We start from the raw sequence: 19,987 nt of genomic DNA on the forward strand, positions 1-19,987 counted from the left end.
CATAAGAGAGTTTGTTACTTCCAACCAAGGAATCACTATAGAGAGGAATACAGGGCACTTGGCTGTACCTGCTGTACAGGATATCATTTTGCAGGGTATAACCTGGAGCAAACTCCTGTATATTTCTTCTTGCTAAATTGACTAGAGTCTAGTGTCAGATAAGTTTTTCACAAACATTGGGTTCAGATGATTCAGAATAAAATCAACTAGAAAAAAATTAAAAAGCCATATGGATTTCAGAACAAATGTTTATTACTGCTTAATGGGGCCAAAGGAGCAACACAAAGCATTGAAAACATCACTGGCTCACAAAAACAGTCATCTTGCTACCTTCTCGGTTGCATTTGTTTATTTCACAAGGCTTCATTCACACATGAAAACAAGATACTAATCCAATTCAAGTTCATAACAATTATAAAAGTAAACATTTGTTGGGACAATGTACAATAAATTGCACTTTTTTAACAAGCATTACATTTACATTTATAGAGTGTACTATACATAATACATGGAATTATGGAAACATCTAATTGGTCAGTGGTGATAGAGGAGAGAAGCTGCTCACTAATTTCTTTTGTAGTCAATTAGCACTGTTTGAGCTAATCAACTCCTTTATTCTGGAACCTGTTTTCACTGGAGAAGCCATGGGCAAAATCATAGAATTCATAAAAATAGATGGCACAGAATTTCTACTACCTCCTCAGCAAGGGAAAGGTAGGAGTTGAAAGAAATGACGTGGGGCTGACTGAGAAACTTTCTTCCTTATTTGAACTAAGGATTCATACATTATGCAAAATACCAAAAATAAAGAAACTGATGCAAAGGCTATCGGGATCTTGGATTCTGGGGCCATTTCCAGGCTTTATTCTTGTGCTTTCATGACACCAGAGTCTTGATGTGTTTATGTCCTTACCATTCAGTTTCCTATATTTTATTCCATATATAATATATAGTTATTAAAAGTTACATTTTAACAGAAAAGATTTTACATGTTAACTTATTGCCAATGAAAAAGGAAAGTAACTCAAAATATTCATCTTCTACTCAATGATTCTTTTTTCTTAACGTTTTCAGAATACCACTAATGATAAACCAGGGGTGGAGGTGGGGAGAGTAGGACGTGTTGATGAACATGTTTTTATAGCAGGTAGCAAATACATTTGGAGATAAGCTTGACGTGTAGTCTTTTAGATGGAAGCTAAGACAGGGACTTCTGACAATTGACTGTAGTCACTAAGCTACTCATAAACATCCACTTTTCTCCTTACAACTCAAGATCATCATCTCCTATTGAGGTGCAGCCTGCACTGAAGTATTCATTTTGGTAGCTCTTGAAAGATAAGGAAATCCCTAAGGGCTTTGCCTGTATTATATGGAAGCCACTATGAGAGAGGAAGGATGTTTTGGAGCAGTTCCAGTTCAATGTGACAATCAGCATGGCAACTAGAGAGAAAGAGTTTTATATATCTGGTAGTAGGAAACACAGGCCACTGAGCCGTGCCTGGCCTTCTGTATCTGATCGCCATGTACATATTCAGTTGCATGGTACCTGGGTATACCAAAGAGGCAGGGATACTCCGTATAAAATTCTACCGATCACACACACACACAAATCTCACAGCATTCAAATCAAACAATAGAGTTTGTCCAAGCTCTCATTTACCTGTAATTGAAGCAAGAGAATCGGAGCTACTTTAGAGTGGTTTTTTTTTTAAGAGTAAATTATACAACAGAATAATCTTACTAAGTAATTAAAAGTGTTCTTTTCCAGAAAGATAAAACAAACAGGGTATTTAATTTTTTGAAAGCTTTTTCTTCCCTAAAAGGGTCTTGAAATCAGACAACCACCTTAGCAGAATAATGAGTAGACTGATTTCAGCTCAAGAAAAAGAAAACTCAGTCCCTTACATTAGTTACGTATGTGATTCTCATCCTCAGTAACTAATCAATTCCTTTAAGGATCTAACTCTCATCTCTTGTGCCCTAAACTGTGTATTCTCTTGTTTTTCTTACTTTAGGTAGGAAATGAAGCTACTAGTTATTAACCAGAAAGTATTTTAAGAAAATGGAGTAAGGGTTTGAGAAAAATGAATATTAATACACAGTATAAGAAGATGGAATTTTTGAAAACAATGAAACAAGATAAATATTATTAAATACCCCAACATCAGTACAAACATTACTTCTCTACTTTATTATGGAAATTTAAGAAAGCCAATGAAGAACAAATTACTAACTTAATAGTTGGGAGAGAGGAAGAGAATTATTGGTTTCATGGAAAGATAGGGTCATAAGCCTATGTGACATTCCTATTAATGTTTCTGATAGGCATTCATATACAGACCATTAGGTAACTGAGAATTTATTTGCATTAAATTGTATGTAACTAAATATAACCAAATTGTGCCATGGCTCAGGATGTGGGAAGCTAGCAAACATATGCACTGCAAAATTCAGCTTGGTTTCTTTCAGCTTTAAGGAAATGTGTTAAGATTCTCAAGATATAAAAGCTAATGACTGAATTATCCAATTGAATTTCATTCTCTTAATTTATTCTGCAGAATTTAATGAAAGGAGAAATCGTCACTTCTCAGAATGTTGAAAATGTTGGATTTTTGGAGGAATGTTTTATATAATGTATGCTAGAAAAAGATGAAAAACACTCTAGAATATTGGAAAATTTCCTGGATATTTGAGCTGGTCAATCTCTTTCTAAAAGAAATCAAGAGAAGAGTAGCAATTCTCAACTATACTTCAAAAGAAGAGAAATTAAAACTAGCAGTTATTTAATGCTGGAATGCATGAGTTTTCAAACAACACATGGTGAAGGGCATGGGGTCTGGGATAGTGCTATTATAATATTGTATGAATAATACACCAACTTTTGAATTTTCTTTCCTTCTGTATTTGCTATTGCTACTTACCCAAAGACACTGCAGTGAGGGACAGTTTAGACTATGGTACCAATACACATACCCAAGTATGATATGGAACTGGAGAAGGAAAAAAAAAATCTATGGATGGCCATTGTAATCTTTTAAAAGAGTTAAAAGAAAATGAAAAAGACAGATTTATTAAATGTTTGGAATATATGTACCTAGTTATTTTGTTTAAAGAAAAAAAATGTAATGGGCTATGGAATTGAGCCAGGTCTACAGATAAGAACTGGACCTAGAGCTATTTCTCTCTCAACTACCATTTAAGGAAAATTATGCAATTTAGGCATTCTGTGAAATGTAAAAAGAGCTCTGTACAGTAGAATTATGAGATTCACAAAACACAAAAGAACATCTTTAATTTAGCTAGCCATCTGATAAGGCAACATGTACAAGGCTTCTTGGGATCAAAGCGTAAAGTACCAGTAAAGCTAACAAACTGTATTAAATGATTTACAGAAACAAGTACCAAGATGCAATTTTCTAGGCATTATATTCTGCAAAAAAAAAAAAAATTAATTTTTCTAAACCACCATGTTGGGAATGTTAGAGTCAACACAGATACTCAGAATGCTATTTTCCTTTTGGGCGAAAGGAAATGAAAACTATGATGAGAGATGTCAGGACAAAAAAAAAAAAAAAAAGAATTCTGTAAGAAAAGTATTATTTGATGAGTGTAAAGAAGGATAACAACCAACCACATCAGTTTTATGGGCTGTAGATGATACGAACACTTACCGATGAAGGGGATTTCACTTTTTAGAGTTTAATGATTATTTTAGAGGAAAGGATCCATCATGAGCAACTTGTAGTACATGCTCCTGGAGTTGAGATGGCTCTTAGATGATTTTTACTTCCAAGAGTGTGTTACTTTTAACTGCAACATATGGCACAGATGAGAGTCACTCTGGCACTACAGAGTTTGAGATACTTTGCAAAGAATATGTTCAACAGTGAAGCCAAGCATGAGTATCAATAAATGTTACTATACATAGCTGACAGTAGTTTGGTTGCTGTAAAGGACCAAAGCCCTCCAAAATAGCTTAAAAAATGGGAAAATTAGTTTTTCCCTTACCAAAGGATTTCCTGCAAGGACTATTTATAAAGACATGTTAAATATAATTGAAAAAAATACTTCCATCAACTTTTAAACAATAGCTTTACCTTTCCATGAGATAAGCATTTCTATAAAGGTTGTATATGCAATCAAAAATGTTACAAATGCATTTGCATCTCTTCATCTAGGGGTACCAAGGGCACATTTTTAGGAAGCTACAGAAATCAGAAAAAGTTGCTTAATATTAAACTAAGATGATATGAAGCTGACTTCTATTTCCCATTTCATAACTTTAACAAAGTTACAGTATATTAGTGTTTCCTTAGCAAGTATATGTCAACATTAAATGAATACTCTGTCCCTGGTTCTACATTCCATTCTAAGCACAACAGCTGTTCCTGGGCCTTTCTAGGCTTCTCTGGTGAAGGTTTCCTAAAGATGCAACTCATAATATCCACTTCTGACTTTACATTTGCCAGAAGTCACAACTGTGTTCTTACTTAGGAACTCGCAATTCCCATGTGGAGTTCTTAAAAGGACCTGTTAGAAGACCAGGACCAAAATGATTTATTTTATCCTGCATTTATCAAAATCTCAGTTCTTTTTATCTAGTATGTGTTTTCAATAGCCTATCTTATTCCAGATGTACCCAACAGAAAATAAAAATAAACTAACTGTCTTTGGGAATTGTTCAATCCCAGGTCTGTTCTTTCCTTTGGATAGGATTATCGCTATCCTGGGCATCACTTTCAGGAGGAAACCTGACGGTGGTCGTGACTGGCCCCACAATGTGCTTTATCTGAATAAATCCTGAAAAGTTAAGAGGTTTAGGTTGCAATCTCTTTTTTTTTTGCTGTGACAAATACCTGCCTATCACTTCAACCTTGGAATAAAAGACAACTCCATGTTTATGTAAGATAAAAATAATATGAATAATTAGCTCTAAATAAAAAGCATTTAGTTCTGAATTACTTATTTCCAACCAAACATCAGGCATGTAAAATAATGTGTAATACTATGATGGATCGGAACACAGTCTTCCATGAAGAAGCACAAAAACAGGTATTCGACATAAATCAGGTTAGTTTAAATAACATCCCTTTTTTAAAAGTGTCATACAAGAAAGAGTAAGAGCTACTGAAAGATCCTGGCTTGCTTTCTGGCCTCCTTTCCTTCCTTTTAAAGGGACACCAGGAATCATCCTGGGTTTCCGTTGCTTTCATCGTTGTGCTCTTGTACTTGGGTGAGGCTGGACCTATGTGCTCTCCTTGGGGGGCTGGGTGGCCTGTGGCGGCTGCAGTGGCTGCGTTCCCGTGGCCGTTTTGATAGAGTTAAGGGTTTTGCTAAACCAAGAGTTTTTTGCAGCTTGGATTTCATTCATAAGGGCTCCCCTCTGATGTTCAAGTTCCTAATTCAAGAAAGAAAATCATCTGAGTTACATAAATATCTTCTCTCTGCCAACAAAATTAGAGTATAGCTTTTTGGAATCCACAGGTCTACACAGCCGCAGTTTTCTTCCTACAAAACCCAGGTGAGATTTAGTTGGCTTCTGAATGCAAGAAAAAAAATTAGAGCTAAAAGAATTACCACTAAAAACCAGAATCTGTGCTTTCTCTGATCAGTGAAATGAAACCTCATTTTACCCTTTTTTCCCCTGGCAATTTAGGTCCAAATCTAGCTTTAGGCTGCAGCCTAAGAGAAGATGTTTAAAACCACAGGTAAACGTAAACATACAGATGGAATGAATTTTTACTGATAGTGTAAGCATGAATAAATTCTAGTTCCAAACACATGGCCTGTGCCCCTGAGGACGTACAAGGTCAGAAGCAGAAAGAGTTCAGGATCGTTAGTGTGGCATAGCAGGTACCATGGCAGGACACGGTAAGGGTGAGGGTCACTGGTAGGAAAGAAGTGGGAACAGTCCATCAGAAACCAGGATTGCTTTTCTAATTCTGATATCCTCCAATATGGAAAGAGATTATGGGGAAAGGGATTTGGCAAAATCAGGTAAAGATGAAAAGAAGCTCCAAAGAAAGAAAAGAATGGCTTGTCAGCCAACGTTCAACTGTCAGGGGAGAGATAACAGGAGGGGTGTGGCCTTTCAACTTTCAGGATCAGCTAAGTGACCAAGTTCAATGGGAAAGGACCATGGCCAAAAAATATCAGGGTAAACTAAAAAGGCATATGCTTAAGTTCTCACAAGATATATATAATTTTAGTTATTAGAAATTTATTTAAAACTATGTGTTTATATCAGTGTTTAAAAATGATGTAAAATGCAACTCATTGGTGGGCAGAAAATGTATTCATCTTATATGGTAACATCGTATGATTCTGAGCTCGATAAGCCAACTCTACAGTACTAGACTATCCTAGACCACTAACTGTTATTTTTTTAAATTGATCTTTTATCAAATCACCAACCTGGATTTTACATTTGGCCTCCACCAGCTGCAGTTTGGTTTGTGCCAATTCCAGCTCCATTTCCCTCAGTTGCTTCTTAAGAGAGTCCTTCTCATCATCCAACTCAATTCCCTGGTCCTCTCTGCTTATGGCTGCTACTTTCAAAGCACCCTCCTTGCTGAAAATGTCACTGCAGTGTTTACATGCCATCATTTTACCCTGAAATATCCAAAAGAGATAACCAACATCAAACTGCATTTCATAGCATAAAACATGTCCTGACACAATGCAATATGATTTTTCTTAAGACACTGCTTGTGGCCATCAAATGCAGGTCCATTTATAAAAGTAACTATTTTTCTTGTGCTATGACCAAAATGGTTATAGTCGGCACAAAACCCAACTATCCAAGACAGGTGCTACTTTTTCTTACAGTATCTTTAGAGAGACTCTGGGGATAGAAAGTATTATAGCATTTCTTTCAAATCTTTTCTAGAAACTTTGTACTACCATTATCCTTATTAGATGCCAAGCCCCGTGGCATATATGCTACATGCATTACCTCATTTAGTTATGATTAGGTATTATCACCCCCATTTTATAAATGAAGAAATTTAAGAGTTTAAGTAACTTCCCTGTGGTAGACTGAGGAAGGTCATTATGACTAACCTAAGTCTACCCCTGCAACAAGTGAAGTATACGTCCTTTTGTTCAAGTGAAGATGATCATTATTGCTCAAGGTGATAAAAGCAACTCTGCCACATGCCTGGATTGCCAATCAAGCACAGAGCACTGAACAATGGCAACTCTTTTCAAGACAACAGTGCTACTGTTTTCTTAAAATATCTTCAAAAAGTTTAGAGATAAGAGATACTACAGGGATTCCCTGGTGGCACAGTGGTTGAGAGTCCGCCTGCCGATGCAGGGGACACGGGTTTGTGCCCCAGTCCGGGAGGATCCCACATGCCGCGGAGCGGCTGGGCCCGTGAGCCATGGCCGCTGGGCCTGCGTGTCCGGAGCCTGTGCTCCGCAACGGGAGAGGCCACAACAGTGAGAAGCCCGCGTACCGCAAAAAAAAAAAAAAAAAGAGAGGTACTACAGAATTTTGATCTATTTTGATGTCCTACTGTTACAAGCTCAGCATGTCCATAACTGTAACTATACCCCTCTCTTCACACACACACAAAGCAACTCTGCCCACACTTCTGTGTCACTGTGCATTACCCCACCATTTAGGCCTAAAGACTTTGGTGTCATCTTTCCATTAGCTTCTCCTTCACTCCATATTCAGCTGGTCATAAAATTTTTCCTCTTGATATGTCCAAGCATGTGTCCCAGGCCTGAATCCCCAAAAGTCACCTTCTCAGAACAAAGTTCCTATTTTCAGTTCTCATGTCTCAGATTTTCAGGTTACAACTTTTAAAATATGTATTTACTGAGCATTTATTGTGTGCCAAGTACTAGACTAAGCACTTTATTAACAGGATCTTATTTAATCTTCAAAATGACCTTATGAGGTAGGTAATATTATCTCTATTTTACAGAATACAAAATAAATCTGAGAGAGGTTAAATAACTTGTCAAGTTGTTAAGTGATATACGAAAGTGCCTAGAATGCATTTATTTACTAATATAAAGCTGAATATATTCAAATAGAATTATATCAGGTTTCTGTATCACTGGCCCCAAGAGCTGGCTATACCTTCTTAGGAATACCAATCCATTTGGTTTACTGCTTTTTCTATACAATAAACAATCACTTTTTTCAAGTAGGTAATCAGCATAAGGAGTTTTACCACCAGGGGGCAGCATAGAAATAAATGCTGCATGTTTTCTTTAAAAACAAATCTCTACTTTTGGTGGAAAAATCAGTTACCCAACGTGTTTCCTCCAGCTGAGCTCTATACTGCCCATGGTGTCCACTGTTTAAGAGATTAATGGGATGATCCTACTGGGTTGCACAAGGAAGTCACATCAATTCAGGCACAGTTGGGATGCAGGCTGCTGAGGGTTCGGGTTTCCAGGTTTCCAACAACCAAGAAAGCTCAGGGGCCTCTTGTGACAATGCTGAAATCCTACCTCCTTTCCTGTTACCTGTCTCTGACAGCCCAAAAGATTTCTGGGAACATAACCTTTCATCTGGCCCACACACCAGTCAGAAGAGAGACCCTATTCACCCTAATTCCTAACTCCTTTAAAACAAAGGTAGGGTGGGGTCGTGTCTACAGGCTGTCCTGCCTGTGGTGCATCACCACATATTGGGATCCTCCTATCAGGTGCTCACTCAAGACTACATGAATTTGGAAGAAAGTGTATCACAGGACTGTTTCATTCTTCCTCACCTTTACCACTTCCAGCTCCTCCTTGCTGGCTGCTTGCTGTTTCTCCAGTCTGGTACTCAACTGGGAACAGATCTACGAGAAAGAAAACAGCTACTTTACTAAAAAGTAGAATGTCTCTTGTAGCATGTGCACACAGCTGTTTATTCACTCACATCTCTGATGCTATAAGAAATTTTGCAAATGAGTAGCACTGCAAATGCCAGTCATTCCCATAAAAGAAGCAGCAGAAAGCCTGAGAGTGTTCCGTGTGTAAAGCACACCTCTATCTTGATCAGTAGAAGAAACACATGGGGTAGATTTGCTTTCTTTCTGTCACTAGCTTCCGTGACTGGTCCCAGTGAATTCCTGTCCTCACTTTGGAATCAATCTATAGAATCTTTGCTGAGTATCTACTTTGGGCAAGGTACTATCCTAGGGATCCCATGAAAAGAATTCTGAATTTCTTCACGACTGAAAAGTGCTGTGCTGTGATAATCAGTGAGAAAGAAAATGTATGTAAAGGGTTTAATACAGAGCACCATTAAATAACATCTCATTATTATTGATTCTGAAATAAGGTGCTAACAAGTACCAGGAACAGACAGAAATAAGTGCTTTCAAAGCCCCCTAAAATTGTATTAAAAAAAGAAAACAAAAAAACGGTTCGGGTCTTGCTAAACTTGAATGAAATAAGAATTTTTTATTTTGGAAAAAAATGGAAAAAAAAAGTTAGGGGAGGGCTTCCCTGGTGGCGCAGTGGTTGAGAGTCCGCCTGCCGATGTAGGGGACGCGGGTTCGTGCCCTGGTCCGGGAAGATCCCACATGCCGCGGAGCAGCTGGGCCCGTGAGCCATGGCCGCTGAGCCTGCGCGTCCGGAGCCTGTGCTCCGCAACGGGAGAGGCCACAACAGTGAGAGGCCCGTGTACCGCAAAAAAAAAAAAAAAAAGGAAGCCTTAGACTTCAAACTCCTCTGTGAGGCAGGAGACCCCAGGGAAATTTCTGGATAAGTAGGCGGCATACAGTACCTTAACAGTTCTGGAAAACTGGAACTTGAACAGTCCAGTCAGAGTACTTCGGCAACAAGAGGAGTCCTTGCCATGTCCCAGCATAACCAGCAGGGACAGGAAGATACTACTGGAGCTGGAATGAAGGCTTTCTGAGACACGCCGCCACCCCCACCCCCACCCCCGCGATGGGACTAGAAATGTCCTCAAAGAGAAGAGCACCGCCCCACCATTAAAAGATCTTTTTAAGGTTAACAAGAGGAGGTTAATTGCTAGCACTGGCCTCTGTTGGGTAAGGCCATATAGCCATGTGGGAAAAAGAGCTCCCATGTTCTCTACTGTGACAGCAAAGGACTCATGGATCTCCTAGTTGTTGCCATTTAATACAGTGACTAAACTTTAGTGCTCGGCCAAGAGGCAAATGTTACTAGTGTGATCTATTGGAAATTAGCTTCTGAGTAAGGCAGAGATGGGATCCCAATGGTAATAAGATTTCTTGTTCCTCTAAATCTATCAAACATTGAAAACAACCAACAGATTGTTTTGCTCAATTAAACTTCTCATGTTATCAGCAAGCAGGTCCAACCACTGTCTGTTTCAGAGGAGAAAATGAGCCAACAAGTATAATCAATGCAGTACAGTTACTGTTCTGGAAACTCTAAAAACAAACAAACTGTCCCCAAAGAAAAGAGCAAAACAATTAGTTTTACAGTGTCGAAGCCCACAATGGCACATTACCTGTTTATACTCGGCAATGATAGCTGTAGTCTTCTTTATTTCATATTCTGCCTTCTCTAGCTGTTTCCTGAAGACTTCTTTCAGCTAAAAGAGTAAGAATGAGAAACATCAAGACTCAGTCAAAATCTTAATAAATTTCCATGAACATCCATATTCAAGTCTGCCTGATTCATAGTCAACAACAATGTAAACAACTGTTCAGTACACACATTTTTCCTACTGCAGTTGCATGTTGGTCATTTGAAAAACCTAGTCATCTCCAGAGATACAGAAATCTTACTTTTTTGCCTGCAATGTATAAGAATATGAGCAATCCTAGTATAAAACTGCTTATGCTTCTTACTACTTTATAAATATATTGTTAAATAAGTGTCCATTCAGAAGCTATCTTTATCCTTAGGAGAGTCTAAAACAAAACATCAAGACAGCGTTGCATGTACTCTTGATGCTGTGCAATAAATTACTGAAAAAAACATTTTAGGGCTTCTTCTTTCATCCCATATCGACACTGCTGTTACCCCTCAGGAGGTAGGAACAAGAGGCTTTTGGGACTGGAGTCAGACATGGGAGATGGGGACTGAAGAAACACTGACTTTAGAAGAAGTTAAGGTGACATAACGCAGTACTTGTTACAGTAGCAGAAATACTAAATTATGAATGCTAAACCTAAAAGCACAGTTATTTCTGTAGCTTGGCAGCTCTAGAATTCTAGGTATAGAAGAAGGTTAAGGCAATGAAAAAGCTCAGGTGTCACCAGATAAAAAGGAAAGAATTCGATTCTCCCAAATTGACCAAACGAAAAACAACTCTGGTTAATCTTTAAGTGCACAGTCAGAAAAAACTGATAATTCTGCTTTGCAGCATCCCAAATTATGAATGCAGTATACTTGGTACTTGTAAATTCACAAGTGACTGCAATTTATAACTGGTCCTATCGTTATAAGATTTCGGAATTTCTTCATATTTGCTACATTCTAAAATTCTAAGAGCATTTGTAGGTTATACTGATTCAAACTTAGTTGTTTATATTGGTCTCTGTTCTCTGTTACATAATTCAAGGACTTCAGCCATACCCTTCGTCCCTTCTGCAATAAGGCCGCACTGACTCAGGGTCAACTGAGATAGCTGAGATGCTTTGAGCAAGTTCATTTAATTTCTCTAAGCTGTAGTTTACTCATCTGACAAATGAGAATAATCCCTATCTCACAAGGGAACCACAACAATTAAAACAGGATATACACACATACACACACACACACACACACACACACACACAGAGGAGAGGGGCATGGATTAAATTCATTTGCTAACAGCTTCATTCTTTACCTGAAGTACTGAAGTGGGCCACCAAAAAATAGGAAGTAAAGAAAACAGCAAAACCCATCCAAAGGGCTAGATCAAACTGGACAATCGGCCCCCGAATATTTTTGAGTATGTTAAAGAAAAACAAAAATCTTGGTCCACAGTAATTGCCGAGACTCATTGCAACATTTAAAAAAAAAAATCATGGAATACTTTTTATAAATCCCAGAAGGTGCTAAATGACACATCCCTTCATTAGTAACTTTACTGGAAGTTTTTCTGGTTGCTTGGATGTAGGTCTTTGAAATGCTTTGTGTGCTGTTTTATATTTAGTATTATTGATGTCTCCGAACTGAACTCATTATAAGTGAGCTAATCATGCCTGGCTGGGACGGACAGAGATGGAGACCATTGGTGAAGCAGCCTGCTCTTCCTCAGGGAAGCCGGAAGCTTTGACTCCTATAGGGTGGAGAGGTCCCTCCTGTCACCTCTGGGTCCTTGGCAATGGTGTGTCTTCCAGCTGCTCAGCCTCACAACCCATATGAATACTGTAGAGAGCTAACCTCAGGGCTGGCTCCCAAAGGGTTTCTTTTTATTCTCTCAGGGAAGAGGATTTGAGAGCTCTGCCAGGAACAGAAACGTGGGTGCCCCTTCTTCTAAGGCATGAATCGGGAAAATGCGTGACTGATGGAGGTGACTCCCAGCAGAGATCTCTGTAGGCTTCCAGCTTAGCAATCCTCATAAACTACTTCAGAGAAGTCAAACATCTTGGAGATACAACACGAAATCTGCAGATGCCTCAAAGCTCTTGGATCATAATTCCAAGTTCCTAAACTTGGAGAAAGCATACCACTCTTGCTAGACATCTCAGTCAAGGCAAATTCCTAAAAGCTGTTCAAGGGTGGAAATGCTGCCTCAATTCTACTCACATGTACTGCTTCAGCATCGCCCTTGATCTGAACAAATTTCATGTTACTTCTTGTTTACAGTATTAATCAACTCCACATACCAATACACCTGCGTAAGGACAAGCCCGCCTACGCCTGTTACCTGAGCTGTCTCCTCCTCTTGTTTCCTCTTCTCTTCTTCAGTCTCTACCAGCCTCTGTTTGGTCAAGAGGAGCTCCTTGTTCAGCACGTCTGCCTTGTCTTCTGCCTGCAAATCAGAGTCCATCACAGTCATAAAGAAGGTGAAGAAAGCACGTGTATACTTTCTCCGACCTCCAGTTACTATTGTTCCAACATTACTGGAAGCCTTTCTATTCCCTCTGGCTCACCCAGGGGGTGGCTGCTTTCACTGAATGCCAGCCAGGTACCACGCACTCAGCACACATTATCTCTAATCCTCACAACAAAAATTATTTTCCAGGTAATGACAGTGAGGTTTGGAGAGATCAAATAAACCTGGCTGGGACACACATCTAAGATCAGAGCCACGATCTGAATTCAGATTGGAATGGCACTGAAGCCCATGCTCTCCTAAACACCTCTTCCACGTTTTCAGCTGTCACTACAGCACTCACTCGGAGACTGCGTGGTAAGACTGGATGAAGGGTGGAGCCTCACTTGGAAGCTTCCACCTGGTGGTGCGCGGGGCAGATCCAGAGAGGATGAGCAGACAGGCTGATCCATGGACCACAGTTAGGTGAGAACATTCCAAGACCAGCCCAGGTTAATCTGGCCCACCAGGCTACTCACAATAGCAACGAGTGCAGTAAGGAGAAATTAAGACCAAAAACCCGTGATAGAGACAGCCCTGAGGAAAACTGAACTAAGGACTAAGAATCCAGGCAGAAAAGACCATATTTCTAGAATAGCCAAGAAAAGCCTGGAGAGAGTACACTGCTCATAATTTGGATACAGAACCAAAATTCACCGTGAAAGCACTGTGTGTTTGTATATTTAACTTAGTTAACGCGTGTCTGCTTTACACGTTAGGACACTTAACTCGCCCTTTAGGTCTCGGCTTCAGGTTCACCCTGCAGTGCAGCGTGGTCTGAGCCCTGTCCCCCTCACCCCATCTGCAGCAGCTCCCCACCCCACCGAAGCTCGTATCTCCCTTGACAGCACACAGCACAACCTACAGTGACAAACTGCGTGTGTGATAATGTGTGCCTCGCCCAGCTGTCTGCAGCTGTGGGAGGTGGGAAACCTCTCTCGTTTGCTCGTCACTACACCCCCAGCCCTGAGCCCAGGACTGGGACAGAGCAGGCACTCCATAAGTGAGTGAATGGACGTGGCACTCTGAGGCCCTGGAGAAGCAGACTGGGTGGAGGTGGGCGGAATGAGTTCAGCAGAGAAAACCGCAGTCACAGAAGAGAGGCAGCTCTTTGAAGAAGCCATCCCGGGCTGACAGCAGCAAAACGCTGTCCAAGTCTTTGTGAAAACTGGCCAGGTGGCCTTCTGTCTGTGTTTCACCATATCTCCCACATGTCCAGATGGCCAGGCCAGCACAGTCTGCTGGGTCCTGGCAGAGAAACTACATTCCAGCTTCTCGGCTCTGTCTTCCAGTTCCTGATGTCCCACAGCCTAGGGCTTATAGCTGTTTTCAGATAATGTGGAACTGTCAGGTAGTTAAAGTGAAAAAGTCCCTTTTAAAGACTTTGAAATTTGTTCTGATACATTAGAGTTTAGGGGGGAAAATCTACACAGCAAAACGCATCCTAATAGTAGAGGTGGGTCTCAAAAAATGCAACATGCATGTTGCAAGTTTTAATAAATCGTAAGATATCAGATGTAGATTATGGAAACTCAAAACTGCGAATTCTAGAGCTGCAAGGCAGATGACAAGTTACCTACAAAGCAGGAGATCCTTCCCAAGGTCTCCAACAGAGGGTCTCCTGGCAGCGAATCATGAGCTTGCATTGGCAGGTGCTCCTCTAATGCCCTGAGAATTTGGTTCAACTATCCTTTGGTTGTTCCACTATGGCATTAGCCTTTGAAAATATTTTTAAATAAAAAATCCAATTTTTCTAGTGGAAAAAAAAAAGCTGTCCTGATGGCTTCAGCATTCTTAAAAATCTTACCAAATCTGTCTCCCTAGAATGGCAGTCCACTCAGATATTCTACCCCAGAATATCTGAGCAACAGCCCTGCTAATAAAGAAGACTGCACTTTAACCACCTCTTACCATACCCTCAGCAATCTCCATTTTGTGAAGAAAATAGTCCTTTTTATAATATATATCATGACACACTGAAACAAATGTTTTCTAAGTTTGGTTTCTTGAAGGGAGATTCACTCAAGCTCAAAAGTGAGCCTTTTGCCAACTTCTGAATAGTCAATGCTGTCCTGACATTCAGCAACAAGCTTCTAAAATTCTGTGGCATATCTAGATGTTGTACGATTTTGGAACTATCTATAAGAAAAGGGACAGGACTTCCCTGGCGGTCCAGTGGTTAAGACTCCTCACTTCCACCACAGAGGCAGCGGGTTCGATCCCTGGTTGGGGAACTAAAAGATCTTGCATGCCGTGCAGTGTGGCCAAAAAGAAAAAAGAAAAGGGAAAAATCTCACTTCCCTGAGGAAATTTTTGACGAGAGGGACTTTTTTTTTTCTTTTTAAGATTTATTTATTTTTGGCTGCGTCGGGTCTTAGTTGCGGCAGCAGGATCTTCGTTGAGGCATGCGGGGTTTTTTCATTGCGGCGCGCGGGCTTCTCTCTAGTTGTGGTGTGTGTGTTTTCTCTTCTCTAGTTGTGGCGCGCAGGCTCCACGGCACGTGGGCTCTGTAGTTTGTGGCACGTGGGCTCTAGTTGAGGCATGTGAGCTCAGTAGTTGTGATGTGTGGGCTTAGTTGCCCCGCGGCATGTGGGATCTTAGTTCCCTGACCAGGGATCGAACCCACATCCCCTGCATTGTAAGGCAGATTCTCTACCACTGGACCACCAGAGAAGTCCCAGGCCTATTAGTTTTATGTACACATTTTCTGTTGCACATTGTTCACTATGCCAAGGTCAGGTGACCTCCCTCTATTTCTGTTATCAGATCTGACATCTGCAGAAATTGCTGTGGGTCCCACAGGAAGCTGTATCCAGAGTTTCCCCTCCATGCTAAACAGTAAAGTAGGACTGATTCTGCTCATCAAAATAGAACCAGATCTGAATTCTCCTTTTAAAAGCTTCTCCTTTTAAAAATGGTCTTCTGGGTCTCTATATAGCCAACCTCTATACCTCACTTAAGTAGAAACCATCTTTAACGTTAAAGGAATCTCCAGGAACAGAATACTAACCAGATAGATACTCTAATTCTATCTTTGAGCCCAAATGATAAAACCTTCACCATAATTTGATAAGACTGAGTGGACCATTGTCATTACTGTCTTCTAATCACCTACCAACATCTTTTAATGCCTTATTGATATGAAAACTTCTAATTGCTCTCTAACTTCTATGACATATATATGAGAGAAACGAACACTGCAATGTGTGATTAAATCATGAACCAACTAATAACCTGCTCAGAAGGCTCAGCGCTCACGTTAGGGATGAGGCTCTTTCAGAAATAATTTCTCAAAGAACTAGCCAAGGCAGTTGTTCAATTTAAAACAGAACAAAAGAATGTGCCACTTGTGATATGCAGCTTCTGGTTTGACACGAACTCCCTCTGGTCAGAAGGGACCTGGGCCCAGGCTGCAGTGGGAAAGCACTGGTTGTGTCTCTTGTTTTTGTTCCTTGGGAACAGAAAGAACAGGAAGGGCCTGAAAGCAGATAGCAACAGAAACTGAAATGGAGATGTATCTTTTTTCATTTCTGATCACTGAGAAGTCCTGATTTAAGGAGTCTCAGGGAGGCAAGTTGTCAAAAGAGAAGGCTCTGTCAGAGAGAAAAATGAAGAGCTGCTGGGGGCCAGGAAGCCTGAAGCCAGCGCTAAAATGACATGGGTATGAAATAACTTACCTAATTACCTAATTAGGTTTGTTTGCTTTACATATTGTCTCAAATACAATCTGCTTTCATATTTGTTTAATGTATGCCAATGTTTTGCTATTTTAATTAAAAGATTTGATTTTGAAAAACTGGGAATGGAAAAGTACTGGGCAAACTGGGTGAAGGCAGGAAAGCCTCACGCTAATATCCTTCCTCTCCTCAAAGACTGGAGGGGCAGGACACCTAAACTGCAGGGACAGCTTTTTGATGTGCAAATAAACCCTGCTCAGGCAGAAACTACAAAATTAGATGTTAGGAGGAGATAGCAATTTTTGAGTTAGCAATTCAATGAAATGGCAATTTTTATTCTTTCATCTAGAAAATAAGCTTCAAAAGGCAGAGGGGCCAGGTCTTAACTACTTTTTTAAAAAGAGAAAGGGAGGTATGAAGGGAGGAAATAAAAAGAAGGAATAAATGAAGGGATGTTTTCTTCAGGGATTGATCTAGTAGCTCCATGAGGTACCTAGGTACTCAATAATTTCAGGAGGACCCTAGCAATTGTTCCGGACTAATCTACAAAATGGGTTTTTTGGGTGGTGAAACAATTTTTTTTAATAAAATATTTTTTCTGATCATTAAAGAGTTATAAGGCACATTATTACTTAACCAAGGGTGGTTAAGTAATTTAAGGTCTCCTTATAAAAGATATATAATTGAAAAAAAGTATGAAGATGAATATAAAAATTAGATTTACTGTTATCACCCAGACACATCTAGTAGTAACATTTTGATGTATTTCCTTGTAGGCTTTTTTTCCTGTCAATGTATATTCCAGCCTCCTTTCTTTTCCTACAGGATGGCCCTTTGCCAGCATACATTCCTTGCAATTTAGATGCAAACATTATATATAGATAAATTTACTTTTTAAAAAAAAATTATTATATCATGACCTTCCCATTGTTTTTAAAAACGATTCCAGAAAGATATTTTACAGATATACCTTCATTCTCTCCTTCTATTGGACATATACATTATTTCAATTTTTTATTCTTGTAAGTAACGCTGCCGTAAACAACCTTGTACCTAAATTTTTGAGCAAATCTCTACTTTTTTTACGATCGTTTTCCAAGTCAGAGTATATACGTCAGTTTCCTCATTTATAAAATGGAAGATAAACTACTTGCTTAATGGAGCCATTAGGAAAATTAAACGAGATAATGCTTATACATTGCTGAATAAAGTGCTCGGTGCATAGTAGGAACTCAGTACGTATTTAATTTCATTATCGCTCAACCTTTTAAACACACCAAATGTACGTTTTAATGTACCAAATACATTTCCCACATAACTTTCAACTCTAACTTATTTCACTGCATACCTACTGAGTCTAACTGCTTAAAACTTTTGTTCCTTCTAGTTTTATTGGATATAATTGACATACAGTACTGTGTACGTTTAAGGTGCACAACAAAATGATCTGAATTACATACATCATGGAATGATTACAACAGATTTATTGCAAAACTTTTTCATTTAGCTAGCCATCTTAAGAAAACTATTAATGGATAAAATATTCAAAATGGCAGAATCGAGTGTCAGTCAAGGCCATTTGGAAAGCTAATATGGAACCACAAATTTCATTAGAGTACTGAGTCACACCGTGGTCTTATTGCTACAAAAGTACAACAGCCAAGGTCAGGCTGGGTGTGGCCCTGTTGAATGGGGACCCCTCTACCTTCCCTGGTTCTGACTCTCTTAGTCACACATTTTTCATACCATCTCTAACAACCTGCAGAGAGGTTGGCTGAATGGGGTTTGCAGTTAAAAGGGCCATCCCCCTGCCTTCCACCATGGGGCTGCTGCTTCTACCTTCTACATCCTGTGTCCCAAGCAGCACAGTTTTTGTTTTATTTTCAAACTCCATTAAGTGTTGACGCCTTCAGCTTCCTCCTCTCCCCCTTCAGCACAATTTTCCGTAACAGTGGTTTTATCTCCCATCTTACTGTGGCTAAAACTTCTGAGCTGCAAAATTAGCTGTTTATCTGGGAAAAGGAGTTGTGGCAGGGACCATTTATAAACATTAAAAACATTCCTGCAATTCTAAACATCCAATCATATCTATATTATTAACGGATTTGTATTTTAAATATTGTCAATGCATAGCCAGAGCACAGGTAATGCCTCTTTTTTACAGATTCAACCAGCTAAGTCTCAACTTTTCTGACCCTGCACCATTGGGAATATGGGCTTTTTAAAAGTCAGAAAATAGAGTGATGGCTTTAAATCTGTGCAAGATTCCTTCTATATTGCCAATTATTTCCAAAAACACAACCAACGGAAAAAACAGTAAGTCCTAAAGCTGTGAGTACTGTTGGAAAGGACAAGGAAGTTAAAGAACTTAAGGGCTTCCTAGCAACAGCTAATGTTAATTGAACATATACTCTTGTAGTGCTTTACCTCATTTAATTCTCACATCATCCCTATGAGGTCAACACGTTTTTAAACCTATGGGCAGGTTAAGAATGGCCCTGGGTCACATGATTAGTGAGTGGTGATGCCAGGATGCACACCCAGGCAGTCTTGGCTCTCAACCACTAGGATGCCGGTCAATCCAACAATACACATCTCAGTGTACATACTTCATATAAAATCCTCACATTTACTGTAGATGAGAAATCTTTTTGGAACAAAAAAGTACAGTGCCTACAGATATTAGAGTGGCACTGTATACTCTTGGTGACTGACAGTCTCAGGTAATGATGCTGGCAGTCCTTGGTTTAGGAAAAGTAGAGATTAAGAGAAGAGACACCAGAGAAGCATAGAGCTATTTTTTGTTTAAGTATGCTGCACATGCTGTTTGGAAATGACCGAAACCTATCTCAAAAGCTTGCGTTTTCCACCATCTCCGGTGAGCACAGCAGTCCCCTCCCACTTACCACCCACCCATTCACCCAACAGGCAGCTCACTCAGGGTCAAGTACAGAGCAAGCCCTGGTGGGACTGCCCTGAGAGCAACTTGGTCCTTGCCCCGGAGGAGGCTGTCATAGTCTTATTTCCGCCTAGTGAAGGACAGGTTTACCTGATCCAAGTCATTCCGCAGAGCAATTTTGCTGGTTACTAGTTCATGGGCAAGGTCATCATTCTCTTGTTCCAGCCTCATGCTGGCCTCTTGTAATCTCCGGTTCTCCCTCTGCAGAAAAAGAGCAACAACCAGAGGTGGGCATTAGGGCATTAGTGCCTGGACATACTACCAGAAACAAATGGAACTGGTGAGGAAAAACAAGCAGCAACAACAACAACAAAGTGAACTTTTCAAGGTGTAAAAAGGAGAAGGCGCGAGTGGCACAGGAAGGCAGGATTG

General features: G+C 39.9%; 1 protein-coding gene across 14 annotated transcripts in view; it reads right to left on the minus strand.

Annotated features, from left to right (window-relative positions):
* The window catches only part of RABGAP1L (RAB GTPase activating protein 1 like), a 684,401-nt gene that overhangs the window by 1,488 nt on the left and 662,926 nt on the right, over positions 1–19,987 (minus strand). For 13 of the 14 annotated variants that reach the window (XM_033428113.2, XM_033428114.2, XM_033428115.2 and 10 more), the window contains 6 exons: positions 19,706–19,816; positions 12,812–12,916; positions 10,460–10,543; positions 8,739–8,810; positions 6,418–6,615; positions 231–5,401 (listed from right to left, as the gene is read on the minus strand). In XM_033428113.2, coding sequence (XP_033284004.1) covers positions 5,249–5,401; positions 6,418–6,615; positions 8,739–8,810; positions 10,460–10,543; positions 12,812–12,916; positions 19,706–19,816 — 723 coding nt within the window. In that variant the 3' untranslated portion in view covers positions 231–5,248. Of the gene's footprint in view, positions 1–230; positions 5,402–6,417; positions 6,616–8,738; positions 8,811–10,459; positions 10,544–12,811; positions 12,917–19,705; positions 19,817–19,987 lie in introns of those variants that run through there. The other variant, XR_007479508.1, reaches the window with a different exon arrangement.

The sequence above is a fragment of the Orcinus orca genome, chromosome 1 (assembly GCF_937001465.1).
Source record: "Orcinus orca chromosome 1, mOrcOrc1.1, whole genome shotgun sequence".
Lineage (NCBI taxonomy): Eukaryota > Metazoa > Chordata > Mammalia > Artiodactyla > Delphinidae > Orcinus > Orcinus orca.